The sequence below is a fragment of the Vicia villosa genome, linkage group LG7, assembly GCF_029867415.1.
Source record: "Vicia villosa cultivar HV-30 ecotype Madison, WI linkage group LG7, Vvil1.0, whole genome shotgun sequence".
Taxonomy (NCBI): Eukaryota; Viridiplantae; Streptophyta; class Magnoliopsida; order Fabales; family Fabaceae; genus Vicia; species Vicia villosa.
Genome location: NC_081186.1, coordinates 82740716 through 82755958, shown reverse-complemented (window position 1 = coordinate 82755958; position 15243 = coordinate 82740716). Strand labels below are relative to the sequence as shown.

Genomic DNA, 15243 nt, shown 5'->3' with positions numbered 1-15243 from the left:
ATTAGCTACTAGAGCGCTTTTCAAAAGCGCCTTTGTATCCCCTTCTACACCAGCGCTTTTTGAATAAAAGCGCTTTCGTATCCCCCCCTTTACCAGCGCTTTTGAAAGCGCTTTCGTACCCCCCCCCCCTTTACCAGCGCTTTTTGAAAGCGCTCTCGTACCCCCACCCTTTACCAGCGCTTTCTAAAAAGCGCTCTCGTACCCCCACCATTTACCAGCGCTTTTTTCCCTTGTTTTTTTTTGTTTTTAGCGAAATCTATAAGAGCGCTTTTTCCTAAAAGCGCTCTCGTAGGGGTGCTGCTAAAGATTATATTTGTTGTAGTGAGATTTATTTGAGTCAAAACTACATTTGAGATGATGAGAAATTTCTTGTAGAGCTTGAGTAGAAGAGTCTCTCATTCTAGTCAAAACTACATAATCAGTTGATGTGGAATCTTGAACAGGTGTTGTTGATCTCCAACATGGTGGCACAGGGGTGGGCCTGCAAGGTTATCACTCCAACGCTTAAGTCAGTTCAAAATTCAAGATGAGTATAGTGAAAAGAGGAGGCAGAGAATGTACCTTGCTTTCCATGTGAATTGACTTTTATACTTTGGGTCAAGTGGATTAGTTTTTAGAGGAATCGGGCCTCAGGTATTTGGTAAGCTCATAATAAATAATATTATTAATGAGTGATATCTAACAATACATCATTATTACTCAATTTATAAAAATATAAATGACCTAGTTTTAACCTTTCCGTGACCATAACTTATTGTACAATAATCCTCTCATTGTTCAAATATCTAATTGAATACATCTCTTAGTGGTTGTCATATTTATAATGTCTAATTATTTGTTTCTCAATTTATAAGTTGACAAATAAATACAAATAGAATACATATCATATATTAGTCCATTCTAACAACATGACCTCATATTTTTATATTCTCACCCTATTGAGAGATATAAAACATAACTTGTGTTATGCAAGAGGAACAAATCTTATATATGTCATTGAGACCCCCTCCACATGCTTTATTGCATACTGAATAAAAACTGTTATGTTTTTCTATTGCATACAATATTTAATGATCTTAAAGTTTACTATTCTCCATGTAGGAATCACAAAGACTTCAAGTTGAAAGACTATTCAATTTAGTTGCATGCAAATGTTTAATAGCACTTAAACAATAATTATGCAACGTTCTCATGATAAATTAAGTTAATATAAATATCACTCATATGATTTATCATATATAAAGACTTCATATCTAATATTTATAACTTATAATATATTATATTTATTAGTCTAGTCACATAATAATTTTTGTAATATTATCATCTTAATTAACATTAATATTGTTATTTATAAAATATAGTAATACTTTAGCTACAAATACTTTAAAAATAATACTCTAATGATCATTGAGTCTCATAATCAAGTATACTTGATATTTTATTGAACAAATTATTATTTTCTATAAAATTATTATTTTACGATAAATTATTCCTTATATATATATATATATATATATATATATATATATATATATATATATATATATATATATATATATATATTATGCAAAATAGTTTGTAATATGAAAAATAGATTGGAGTAAAAAAAATGGAGATGCGGGGTATCGATCCCCGTACCTCTCGCATGCTAAGCGAGCGCTCTACCATCTGAGCTACATCCCCTTGATGTTATCTTGAATAAAAATAAAATTTTCAAACAAAAATACTTTAGAGTATATGAGTTATAATTTCTTGGACGCTCGATAATTTTCCTTTCTCTTAATAATTTTGATTAGAACTTTTTTACGCCTTATGTTAATTCACTCATCAAGATTAGAATTTAGTAGCATTGGAATGACACATGAGTTAGAAATTAACTTAAAATCTTAGAATTTAAAATAGAAATGAAAGTATTTAGAGTCACACTTAGTAGTTATATCCAAAACGCACCAGTTGATTTAGTCGAACACACACACACAATAGATAACTCATACACCCACTTAATTAATGCTAGAGTTGTATTTGAGGGTGTGCAACATGGGCTACATCATAATGTCTCAAATTTGTCATAGTTAAATTGTGGCCAAATACGGCCTCATGATAGATTTGTCACATCCAAACCATGCTAAATGGGGCCCTAGTTATTTTGTCATGATTGAGCTGTCACTAACGTACACAAGATCTTAAAAAAACTTAAGACGAACATGGTTAACACACAGTTGTTCTCAGCATACACACATGAATTTGCTAAAGTACAATAGATGAGAGAAAGAATCTGCCCACGTGGGATTGTGAGAGACTTTGTGTATTTCTCTCTAGAATTTGTGGACCCTCTTCCTAATTATTGGATTGAGATCTTTATAGAAGACTCCTTGGGGAGGAACTAGAAAGCTAGCAATCAATTTTACGAGTTCTGTGGTAAAAAACGTGAGAGAAGAGACAAACTGTAACACCCTGGATTTCCGCTTACCCCGCGGGGCTTCCGGCCTACCAAGCATGTCACCAGCTTAATCAATAATCCCCCCTAGGTCCGCTTATCGGCTGCCCAGGAAAATATTGTTTTTTGCCTCCCGCAGGAATCGAACCATGTACCTAGGGGTTAAGTACATATTCATAGCAATTCCTGCTACCAATTGAGCTAGTAGCTCAAGTGGTAGCAGGAATTGCTATGAATATGTACTTAACCCCTAGGTACATGGTTCGATTCCTGCGGGAGGCAAAAAACAATATTTTCCTGGGCAGCCGATAAGCGGACCTAGGGGGGATTATTGATTAAGCTGGTGACATGCTTGGTAGGCCGGAAGCCCCGCGGGGTAAGCGGAAATCCAGGGTGTTACATTAAAATCCAGGGTTTACCTATTAAGATTGTGAGTTATATTTTATATGAATAATACATCTTGTATAAAGTTATAGTTTTGATGAGAAAAAAATACTATCAAGAATAAAAAGGAGCAAAAAGTAGCATGTGCATCATAAATGAAGGTCATCAAGATTGTATGAACATTGAAATTCAAGTGAAGTTTCAGACAAGAAAATATAACTAAGGTACCTGCTACAATCCATGCTATAACACTTTAAATTTCTTAGAAAATCCATCTCTCACTTCATCTAAACATTTCTTGTGTCATCATTCATATGCATTCGTGAAGCCATACACTAAGAATGCATTTTTAAGCAAAAAGGTAAAGTGGTACCAAGAAGTGGTCTTCGACTACCAGTTCAAAATTTTGCACTTTTTAGTTCTCAAAATTGTGGTAGTTAGCTACCATAAATTGGTATTCAACTACCAATGTTCAAAATTTGAAAAATTGAATGTTGGGAAAATGGTAGTCGACTACCATATATTGGTATTTGGTTATCAACCTAAAATATTGCATTTTTTCAAAGACAAAATGTGTGTAACTCATTGCAATTCTTCATGATTCAATTTTAAACTTATGTATCATTTCAAAGGGTGTTTTAGGATGCATATAAGTGTATACACATCAGAAACACAACTTACCTCTTTCGTAAAAATCATTTTCATATCAATTCAAACAAATTTGATAAGTGTTCATTATTTTTAAGTGTACAATTTTTTTGCATCAATTTCAAATCATTCAAAAATTTCTTAATACATTATGAGCATTTAAAGTACAATAATTTAAATTGTGATATTTAGAAACAACATATCAAAGTATTCAACTTGAAATTAAGCCAATGCTAACATTATTCAAAATTATTCAAAGTGTGTGTTATAACTTTAATCATCAAGGTTGTGGTGATAAAGTGTTGTAAAAGAAAGTATGGTTTCTTTTGCTTGTGTATTAAAAGATTGTAAGAAGGTCTTGCTGAAAAGTTCTATAAAGATCTAACCATATTGAAAAATCCTATAAGTGTAAAGAGACTAGATGTACTCTAGGTTGATAAGAGAAACTAGTTTAATCCTTGTGTGTCATTTACTTTTATACTTTTAATTTACATTCAATTTAAAGTTTCAATCAATCTCATATTTTTGACAAAAAAAGATAAGAATTTTTGTATAAAACAAGAAAAATGTAGAAAAAAACTAATTCACTCCCTTTTAGATTACGATACTTACATTTGGCATTAGAGCAATAGTTAGATAACTTGCTCCTAGATCTAGGTAAAAATGGCTTCCACAAAAGCATTTTAAGAGGAAAGGGTGTTGTCAATATACCACCATGTTTCACCAGTGATCATTATGGTTTTTGGAAAATTAGAATGCAAATGTTTCTAGAATCACAAGAGGCAGAAGTATGGATATCAGTAAAAAATGGTATATACATTCCAGATCAATTGGAGGAATGGTGTCAATTTATTATGGAGTTGAGAATTTTAAAAGGTATATTGTCTTTCTTTCATTGATGAGAGTTTTGAGTATAACTTTTGAGTTTTGAGTATAAATTCGAATAAAGTTTTGATTTATCATGGTATGAATTTCGATCTTTTGGTTTTGTTTCAGGTTATAGGTGCAAATGTAGAAGATAGAGCTAAAAAGTTCATTGTTATTGTTTTTTAGAAATTCTCGAAGATAGAAATATGTAGATTTAACATCAATTTAGCATTTTAGAATTTTCAAGTTGTATCATCAATTTTCAAGTTGTTGTTGTATATATCATCAATTATATATATGTAGATTTTTTGTATATGCAAATTTTGTGCATATTTGTTGGATTGAAGCAACCAAATTTGGTGCAAAATATGGTGAAAACCTGGTGCAAAATATGGTGAAAATTTATTGTACATATTGGACAACGCTTTTTGTAAGTGAAAATAAGTCTTATATTTAAAAAATTTCGTGAACATTTGACAACGCTTAAAGAGAAAACCGTTGTCTGAAATGGGGATAAGCGCTGCCTAAAGTGGGAAAGAGCTGCCTAAAATGGACAATAGACAACGCTTTTAAAGAAAACCGCTGTCTAAAGTGATGCATAAAAGATAACCAAAAGCGCTGCTAAAGGGGTACTTTCCAAAGCGTTGTCTAAAGGGGTGCATAAGAAAGCACTTTTAAAGTCAAAGCGCTGCCTAAAGGGGACATATAACATCACTTTTACATTAAACCAAAGTGTTGCCTTTATTTATAGTAGCGCTGGTTTAGGCAGCGCTTTAAAGCGCTGTATATGGCAAAAATGCGCTGTCTATGTGCTTGTTTGACATAGTGGTTTGTATTATGCTTCTTTGCATGTACTATGGTGCTTCTTTTTCACTGTATGTTCATACTTTGTTAGACTTTGGTACTTAAGTTTCATAATATATGCCTATTGTGTTTGTGTTCCAATTGCGTATATGATTCTTAGGCATGTATGTTATGTTAAATGTATGTTATGTTAGATGTGTGTGATCCCATTTTTTCTTCTTTTTGATAATGTTAAAAGGGGGAGAAAGGTTGGATGTGTTGTGGTTGTTTGGATTAAACAAATTTGCAGGTTTACGAGATTGTATGGTTATAACTTTTGGCATAAAAAGAGGAGTCATGCACTAGGGGGCGTATTTTTTAAATCATATCAATAACACAAGTTCAAGTTATTTGTCATCATAAAAAGGAGGAGATTATGAAGAATACATCTTATATAAAGTTATAATTTTGACGAGGACAAAGATTATAAAAGAAGAAAAAGGAGAAAAAGTATCATGTGCATCATAAATGAAGGTGATCAAGATTGTATGAACATTATAATTCAAGTGAAGTTTGAGACAAAAAAACATAACTAGGGTACATGTTGCAATCTATGCTATAATACTTTCTATTGCTCAGAAAAATCATCTCTCACTTCATCCAAACCTTTCTTCTGTCATCATTCATAAGCATTCATGAAGCCATGCACTAAACATTCCTTTTTAAGTAAAAGGCAAAGTGGTAGTCGACTACTAAGAAGTGGTACTCGACTACCAGTATAAAACTTTGCATTTTTTTTAGTTTCGAAAGTTGTTGTAGTCGACTACCATATATTGGTATTTGAATACCAGTATTCAAAATTTGAAATATTGAATGTTGGGAAAATGGTAGTTGACTATCATATATTGGTATTCAACTATCAGTCTGAAACATTGCATTTTTTCAAAGTCAGAATGTGTGTAACTCATTGCAATGCTTCATGATTCAATTTTAAACTTATTCATCATTTCAAATAGGTTTTTATGGTGTATATAAGTGTATGGAGTGTGCTTGTATTATTAAAATTAGTTCAGTAGATTAACAAATTTCTATGCAACTTTTATGCAATACTTTAGGACAAGTAATGGATCAAGTGAGAGGAGTGTGATAACTTCATTTGTGTGAGATATTTAAATCTCAAATAATTGAATCAATCACTTATAACTTAGATGAACAATACTAGTTTTACTTGAATTAATTTATTTTTTAAAATGATTTGTAGTAGAGCATATTAGATGTGTTATCCATAAATTTCACTTGTGTTCTTAATTTGTACGAATATGGTGACATTAGGTGTCACGAGTGTGCTTGATTGAGTATTCCCAATACTCTTATGAGTTAGAAGAAGTTGGCTAGAGTCACAACATCATATCAAAAGTTAAACAAAATGAGGTTCTTAATATTTAGATCATATGTTGAGCATGCATGTGTCGCTTTACTATCATAATACTATCTCAAAAAGAAATATGTATTACTCTTGGTCTAGGGCTAATTGTATAAATGGAGTCTGACTCAAGTACAAAAGGTGAAGCTATAAAAGAAAAGAAAACATTGTTTGCTTAAGACTAAACAATTTAAGTCATATATAAGGGAGTTTCTCATATGCAAACAAATTCATTAGTTGAGTAAACACATGAAAGATATAGAAATCAAGTGTTTTTGGTCATTGGCGTTCTGTGGGCCAAGACAAGGTTTATAACGAGTGATTTTTCTATTTTAAAGGGTAATGATGATATTGTTCACACACAATAATCACTCGTTGTGCTTCATCATATCACACCTCAAGATTAATCAACATTGAAATACATATGGACATTTGTATACACCTAAATATAAATGAAATGTTATATGAGATCAAAATGAAATATTGTTTTAAGGATATTTGATGATCCTCCAAATGATGTAAAGTTATATGAGTGCAAACGCAACCGAACGAGAGCCAATCTAATATTTCTCAAGTCTAGTGAGGTGTAGCATGGTCTTAACTTCAAACTTAGTCAAAAGCACCACAAGATAAGACAATTTGGCTATATGAATATATTCCATATTTATAATGCCAACACTACGCCAAAAATGTCTTTAGGCAGCGCATATTTTCAAAAGCGCTGCTATAAGTTAAATAAAAAATAAAACACGAAAAGTTTGTACGAAATAAAGGCTTTTTTGTATTATAATGGTATATAATGCCTTTTTTGTATATAATACCTTTTTTTGTATATAATGGTATATAATGTCTTTTTTTTTGTATTATAATAGTATTATAATGGTATATAATTAGAGGTGTCAATTTAGGGGGCCAAAAAATTTGAACCCTAGCCCACTTAGTGAGGGGGCCTAAAAATATCTAAGAATAATGAGCCCCTAAACATATAGGCCCCAAAAATATAAGGCCCCAAAAATTTAGAAGTGACCTTGGGCCCCAAATCAAAAATTAATAACTTAAAAAAAAAAATATCAAAATTTAATATTCTCAAAATAAAAAAAATATTTAAAAATTAAAAAAAAATTGTTTTTTATAAATTAAATGGATTACTTTTATTTATATAAATCATCTCTTTATATGGAAGATACTCTATATATTTAGGTCAATTAGTACATTATGAATGAATTACTTCTATTCATATAGATTATCTCTTTTATTTCCTACAGTAAATACAATTCTATTCATATAAATTATCACTTTTATTTCCTTCATTAAATACAACTCATCCATTAAACTTGTGGACATAGATTCTAGGAACACTTGCATTTTCCAAACTAAAAATGTACTAATGAAATTAATATGAAAAGCATGAGAGCGTATATAAAATTCCAGTTTTTTATTATTACTTAGACAATGTTTGTGACAAGTTGAGTTTAGAGAAACTGCTAGTAAAAATGTTCTTTCAGCTTGTATTACTACTATAGCGTCATAGTGGAATTTAGAGAAACTGCTATTGTTTTGCAACACACAATTAATTGTCTCACAATTGTCAAATTCCATAACCGGAAACAACATTTTTTATATATAACAATTACTATCGGAAAGAAAATAAAAAAGCTTTATTGATGCATCACCTGGTCAATTTGTCTCACTAAAAAGGAAGAAAACAGTACAAAAATTAGTGCATAGGTGAAAATTTTGAAATAGAATAAGGCCCCTTCAATAGGGCCCAAAAATAACACATTAATTAAGGGGCCTAAAATTATAGGGCCTTAAAATTTTTTGGGTTAATACCTATTTTGCCCCCTGCCATATAGGCGTCATTTGAAAAACCCCCCTGCAAAAAAAAAAAGTTGCAAGAAGTTCCCTAACATTTGAAGATTCTCTCATTTTTTATCTTCATCACATCCAGTCATCAAAAAAGCTGACGTGGCAATTTATTTTTATTTTTTTTTAATTTTTTATTATTATTTTTCATGACATGGTCGATGTATGTGGCATTTTTATTTTTATTTATTTTAATTCCACGTGGCAATTTTTATTATTATTTTATTGTTAGGTTGTTAAAATGCTAAATATTAAAGCTTAAAATGATTGGTCTCAAGGGGACTTGAACCCAAGACCCAAAGATTGCAGAATACTAGTGTTCCCACTAGGCTGCAGGTTTCTTCTTGTTGTATTGTTGCCTTTGATGATACTTATTACTCCCTCCGTTCCTTTTTAAGTGTCATTTTAGCAAAAAGCTCTTCAATCAAGATAGTGGATTATTAGAGTTACTTTTCCTATCATACCCTTATTTATTTTTCTCTTTCCAAATAACTTCATTAATACACTCTCTTTTTTCAATAACTAATTGAAAAATGTGGGGTAGAGTTATTGAAAAAATAAGGGTATAATTGACAAATTATAACATTAAATTATAAAATGACACTTAAATAGGAACAAAAAAATTCTTCTAAAACGACACTTAAAAAGGAACGGAGGGAGTATATACTGAATCATTATAAACTAAATTAATTTGTTATAATTTAAATAGGTTTTACTATTTTTAATTTAACTATATTAATTAAAATAGTTTAAATTATTTTAGTTTATTTTTAATTTATTTAAATAGCTACAGTATTTTTTAAATTACATTATTTTTAATTTATTTAAATAGCTACAGTATTTTTTTTAAATAACATTAAATTTTTACAGTATATTGATGTTAAATTATTAATTATTATATAAAACATAAAAATATTTTTATTTGGTTCAGTTAGTATAAACTAAAATAATTATGTTAAATATCGTTTATATTTTAAAATATTAATATTTAAATTACTATTTAAAAATAATGTACATATAAAGTAATATATTAGTTAATAGTTAATATTTAAATTAATAATTATTAGTTAATAGTTAACGTTATTAATTAATATTAGTTAAATTATAAAATAGTAATTAATATTTATTTTACTGTTAAGAATATTAAAATTAATTTAGAATTAAATAGATGATTTATATAGATACTATTTATATAAAATAATGTAATTTAAAAAATACTATAGCTATTTAAATAAATTAAAAATAAACTAAATTAATTATATTAATACATATTAATTAATTTAAAACTAGTTAAATTAATATAGTTAAATTAAAAATAGTAAAACCTATTTAAATTAAAACAAATTAATTTAGTTTATAATGATTTAGTTTATAATGATAATAGTAAAATAATATTAAAATAATAATATTTTAAACAATTTATATTAATATTTATATTTAATATAACTTACTATTAACTTTATTAATTAATATTGTTTAACGTTATTAATTTACTAATTTAATTTAATTTACTATTAACTTTACTAATTTATTAAATTTATAAAATAGTAAAATAATATTTTAATATTTTACTATTTTATAACGTTAAACAATTTATATTAAATTATATAAAATCTTTAAATTAAATTTATTAAGTTAAAATATAACAATGCTTTTAATGTAAATATATATATATATATATATACTATTGAAATTGTAAATAAAAATGCAGTATGCTATAAATACAATTCAATGTATTTGTTAAACAAAACAAATCACCTAGCCTAGTGGTCAAACACTTGGTGATTGTATGGAAGGGGGTGGGTTCAACTCCCACTTACAACAAATTTTGGTTATTTAGAATATTTTAACATATCATCCAAAAATTAATATAATATAAATTGCCAACGTGGCATTATAAATAATAATAAATAAAAATAAAAAGCCACATGGGTCATCCACATCATTAAAAAAAAAAAATTAAAAAAATACATGCCACGTCAGCTTTTTTGGTGACTGGATGTGATGAAGGTAAAAAATGAGAGAATCTTGAAATGTTAGGGAACTTCTTGCAACTTTTTTTTTTGCAGGGGTTTTTTTCAAATGACGCCTATATGGCAGGGGGCAAAATAGGTATTAACCCAAATTTTTTCATATAGAGAGGGCTTAGTAAAGTGGGGCTTTAGTGGGGCCAAAAAATTGGGGTTTTGAAAAATTGGGCTTATTTGACAGCTCTATATATAATGCCTTTTTTTTTTTGTATAAAACAACTTCTTTGTTGAAATAAAGGCTTGTTGAAATGTAAGGCTTGAATTACAGGTTTATGGGATTATTTCCAAAAATACGCTAAAAAAGAAAGAATAGGCAACACTTCTACATAAAAAACGCTTAAAATGTCATTTTTTACGAGAAGCAAAGAAAGCGCTTTTTAGAAAAGCGATGCCTATAGTACACAATAGAACGCGCTTTTTCCTGAAAAAGCGCTGCCTAAAGATGCCAACAAAAAGCATAAAAGGCTAGACAAAGCGCTGCTAAAGATCTACTTTAGAAAGCGCTTTTTCAGGATAAAGCACTGTTACAAACCTACTTTAAAAAGCGTTTTTCAAGGAAAACACTGCCTAAAGTATACATAAGGCATCGCTTTTGCATAAAAAAACACGCTGTTTATACCTACAATAGCGCTACCATAGGCAGCGCTTTTAAGCGTTGTTAAAGGCCAAAAAAAGCGCCTTCTTTTTCCTTTTTTAGCATAGTGCAATAATTAGAAAATGTGAGAATGGTGGAACCATAAGCTAATGAATTCATGCACATTGGGACATGACCAACAAAATATGTTGGGAATACAAAAAAACATGCAAACAATGGGCGCCACGACCCCCCAAATGACAGGAAAAATCATGCACTTCACACATAAATAGTGGAGTAAAGCACTATTTTTGTTGTTACCACTATATTATTGTCTATATTATTTTATATTTCAACCAATCAGTCAAGCTATTTAGACACTTTAGACACTTTATCTTCTATTTTACTAAAAGGTACTCCATGTGTAGTAACCAGTAACTAGAAAGTGAGTGTGTGAAAAGTAATATCAGACATTTTATGTGTCAGGCCCAGTGGCTACTTGCCTGGGCCTACCTAGGCCCATATACAAAACCCTAGCAAATTTGTTCACCCGCGAATCACGAGATTGATTATCACGGTTTCTTCCTCGCACCTGCTGAATCGAAGCTCCGATCATGGCGTCGAGCAAGCGTTCCGTGTTGCAGTTCTCTTCTACGCAGAGTTTGTCGGGGAAGGTTCATCCTCTCGTCATCTTCAACATCTGTGATTGCTATGTCCGTCGTCCTGACCAAGCGGAGCGAGTCATCGGAACGCTACTCGGCTCCGTTCTCCCCGACGGAACCGTCGATATCCGAAATTCATACGCTGTTCCTCACAATGAGTCTGTTGACCAGGTCTTCCACATTCTCCATATGCCATCCTTTTGAAATTATATTGATTTCTTTAAATTTGTCAATGTTTCATTGTAGATGATTATTCATTGTTTGAAATTAAGCTATATCCTAAGTTAGGGAAATGACATTTCAAATATAGTAGTTTTTTTTGTTCAGTAAACAAAATGGTAATAACTATTAAAAACTCAGACACACAACGGTCAGTACCAGAGTTCAGAGTTCTAACTCTGGTGATGACGTCAAACCTAATAATATCGGCTTTTGCCAATAGAGTTAGAATTTACGGACATTTCAATTAAAAAGGTGGAAAAACTCTTTGTTCCAATGTTAATTTATTTTTCCTTATAGGTTGCTTTGGATATTGAGTACCACCATAACATGTTGCTATCCCACCAAAAAGTGAATCCCAAGGAAGTTATAGTTGGATGGTAAGTTCAGTTCTTTTGAACCTAAGTTAAAATTTTGAAGTTCTGTGAGGATAAGTTTGGTTACTTTATGCAGGTATTCAACTGGTCTTGGAGTAACTGGGGGCAGTGCTTTAATTCATGAATTTTATTCTCGAGAAGTATCCAACCCTATACATTTGACTGTTGATACAGGATTTGCAAATGGAGAGGGCTCCATAAAAGCATATGTTTCAAACAATTTGTCCCTAGGAGACCATCAAATTGCTGCACAGTTTCAAGAAATCCCTTTGGATCTTCGTATGGTTGAAGCTGAGCGTATTGGATGTATGTATTGATTGGATTTCATATTTTATATTCATTTTACCCCCTTTTTTTCTTTGTCATGGCTATATTTTTCTTCTATAAAGTACTTGCAACAAAATTATATGCTTGCTTTCATCAATTCATGGATACATATGCAGAGTAGTTCTTCAAGTTTTATTTTAATTGACCATTGGGTGATGTTGCTTTCGGTTAGGTTTGAAAGAGAATCTTTCCGAATCAGAAGTATTTGGACATAATGAATTGATTTTAGCTCTTGTATATATAATATAGATATCGCTATACTTTGTGAAAACAACTAAAACTGAATGCTCTTATACATCATAATTTTTTAAATTTTCTTCCCTCTGATATTTTTATGGAAATTGCTGCTAAAAATGATAATTCATTTTTCTGTGAAAAGATATATGGTTGACATTTACAAAAAGAATGATTAATGAGGCAATGCCAATCACAATATAGTAAAGTGTCATTGTTCAATCTTTTTTTCATCGCGACTTATAAAGTTTGCATCTTGATCATGACCAAAAAGTGATTTGTGTCCCGTTTGTATTTGGGAAAACTGGTATGATATTTGCCTTATCTTGTGTGAAATGATGATTTCCTGAAAATCAGGAATTTCATTTTATTGTGAATAATGTGACTTGGATCATCTGCTGCCTTTATTTTTGGACTGCATGCGGTGAAGTGATGTTAAAATCAGACAGGTCATATCATGATTAATATTTTTGGGTTGTTCTCAGGTTCTTGAACCAGTTATTGATGACTTAGTTTAATTACATTTGAAATGATTCCAAATTTTTATGACTTTGCAATGTTTGTTACAATTTGGTGCGTTGGGTCATTGTTTCTAATAAAAGTTCCTTTAGAATAATATTAGGTGTTTGGCTTCCAGATGGTCTAAGAGTAAGACTTGTGGTCTCTTTTAAAGGGGTTTTAAGGGATTGGGTTGCTTTTCTATATTCACGACTTTATTTGTTTCCACTTGTTTTATTTTAAGGATGATTTCATAGCCGCATTTCCTCTCTGTTATGTGTTAATTTTGTTTCCTTTATAGAAAGAAACTGTTATAGGTCTTCAGAGGAATGTCTCTTGAGAAAGTGGTCGAGTTCACGCAGAACAGGAGGCAGATCAATATCATATCTACAATCTAGTTTTTTAATTAATTGATTTATATTTATATACCGTATTATCATGGAAGAAGGCTACTATCAGCGATGTTTTTCAGTATAATTTGTGGCTATGAGATGCCTATAATGGAACAAGAATGTGATTTGACTTTAATGATTAAAAACCTGATTGTATGTTAACTTCTGCCATTGACAGTTGATAATCTGAAGGCAACTGCTGTTGACAAAATCCCATCTGATTTAGAAGGGATGGAAGCATCAATGACACATCTATTAGCCTTGATTGATGACACCTACAAATACGTTGATGATGTCGTGGAAGGGCGTGTTGTTCCAGACAACAAAATTGGGAAATGTATTTCAGATGTTGTAGGTTCCCTTCCCAAAATTCCTTCCTCAACTTTTGATAAGCTTGTGAACGAGAGCTTGCAGGTAAGATTAGGTTTTGGGTTATGTTGTAGTATAGTGGACTACTATGATCATTAAACAATTTAAGAATTTGTCGGGGACTTCTTTTCTTTGTTTAACCATTATGAAATGATTCTTTTAGCCGTCAGAACAGTTTGCAAATTTCTTAGTTTATGAACACATCTTCTCAGGGTTTTTGGGCTGACTAGAGTTTCTCATGGTTTTCAGGATCACTTGCTCATGCTATATTTATCTAGCATCACAAGGACACAGCTCAGCCTGGCCGAAAAGTTGAACACGGCTGCTCAGATTCTCTGATTGCGTCCTCAACAAATGCAATTTTGCTTAGGGAAGTTACCATTTTATGATATTTCCCAAAACTTGGAATATCGGTATTTTGTAATCTTTTCAATACTAACATTATGCACTTTTTATTGCGTAGGTAATTTTGTTTTTTGTTCTGTGGTAGCATTGTAGTGGTTCATATCATACTTCACTTGTGTAATATGTCATCTTTGAAAATTTTGGTTATAGGAATCCTTTTGTTCCAACCTTTGGTTATGCAATGCTATTAAATCCTTCCAACTCTACGTGCTTTTATGAATTATGCAACACGTGAACGATAATCTATAAGGAAGGAGGGTCTTTAGAGGGGATATGTTGGGGTATGATCTTGATTTAATTACTTGGTACTTTTTGGGACAAAATTTGTAATTGTTATGAAAATTTTGTCGAATGTTTTAAAGGTTTGTATTGTTCTGTCAAGTACTTACCTTTTTACGAATCAAACGCATCCAATGTCTTAATTCTTGGATCCTGCTTGTGTGAGCTCAGGAATTTTTTTTATCAATCAGAGAACGCATGAAGCTATGGGACAGTGGTCTAGAAAAGTTATGGACTAGCTTTGTTTTACTTTAGAAGTTAGTTACACCTCTGTATCTGGACACAAGAAAGATACAAATTATCAACACGAATGCATCTCCTATCCAAGAGCATTTTATCTCTACATTTCAACACTAACAATGTTTTGAAGTAGTTCTCACCAATAACTTCACATCTACTAATAATCCACAAATACTAAGTCCACACCACAAGAGGGAGGATATCTCTACAAGTACCTCGTGAGGCTCGT

General features: G+C 30.9%; 1 protein-coding gene and 1 non-coding gene across 2 annotated transcripts; one reads left to right on the top strand and one right to left on the bottom strand.

Moving 5' to 3' along the window:
* Positions 1-1610: 1610 nt before the first annotated feature.
* TRNAA-AGC (transfer RNA alanine (anticodon AGC)) lies at positions 1611-1683 on the bottom strand. The gene has a single exon. It is a non-coding gene; the product is annotated as a tRNA-Ala (tRNA).
* Positions 1684-11563: 9880 nt separating this feature from the next.
* LOC131617616 (eukaryotic translation initiation factor 3 subunit F-like) lies at positions 11564-14662 on the top strand. Its single transcript, XM_058888878.1, has 5 exons — positions 11564-11845; positions 12194-12273; positions 12347-12576; positions 13900-14135; positions 14340-14662. The coding sequence occupies exons 1-5, from the start codon at positions 11627-11629 to the stop codon at positions 14427-14429; spliced, it is 855 nt and encodes a 284-aa protein (XP_058744861.1). The 5' UTR covers positions 11564-11626; the 3' UTR covers positions 14430-14662.
* The last annotated feature ends 581 nt before the right edge of the window (positions 14663-15243 follow it).

Bases quoted from the DNA above. Each gene is read 5' to 3' on its own strand.
- LOC131617616 (XM_058888878.1), top strand. From the start codon at position 11,627: ATGGCGTCGAGCAAGCGTTCCGTGTTGCAGTTCTCTTCTACGCAGAGT. The intron at 12,577-13,899 runs GTATGTATTGAT...TGCCATTGACAG, and splicing joins TGAAGCTGAGCGTATTGGAT to TTGATAATCTGAAGGCAACT. The intron at 14,136-14,339 runs GTAAGATTAGGT...CATGGTTTTCAG, and splicing joins TTGTGAACGAGAGCTTGCAG to GATCACTTGCTCATGCTATA.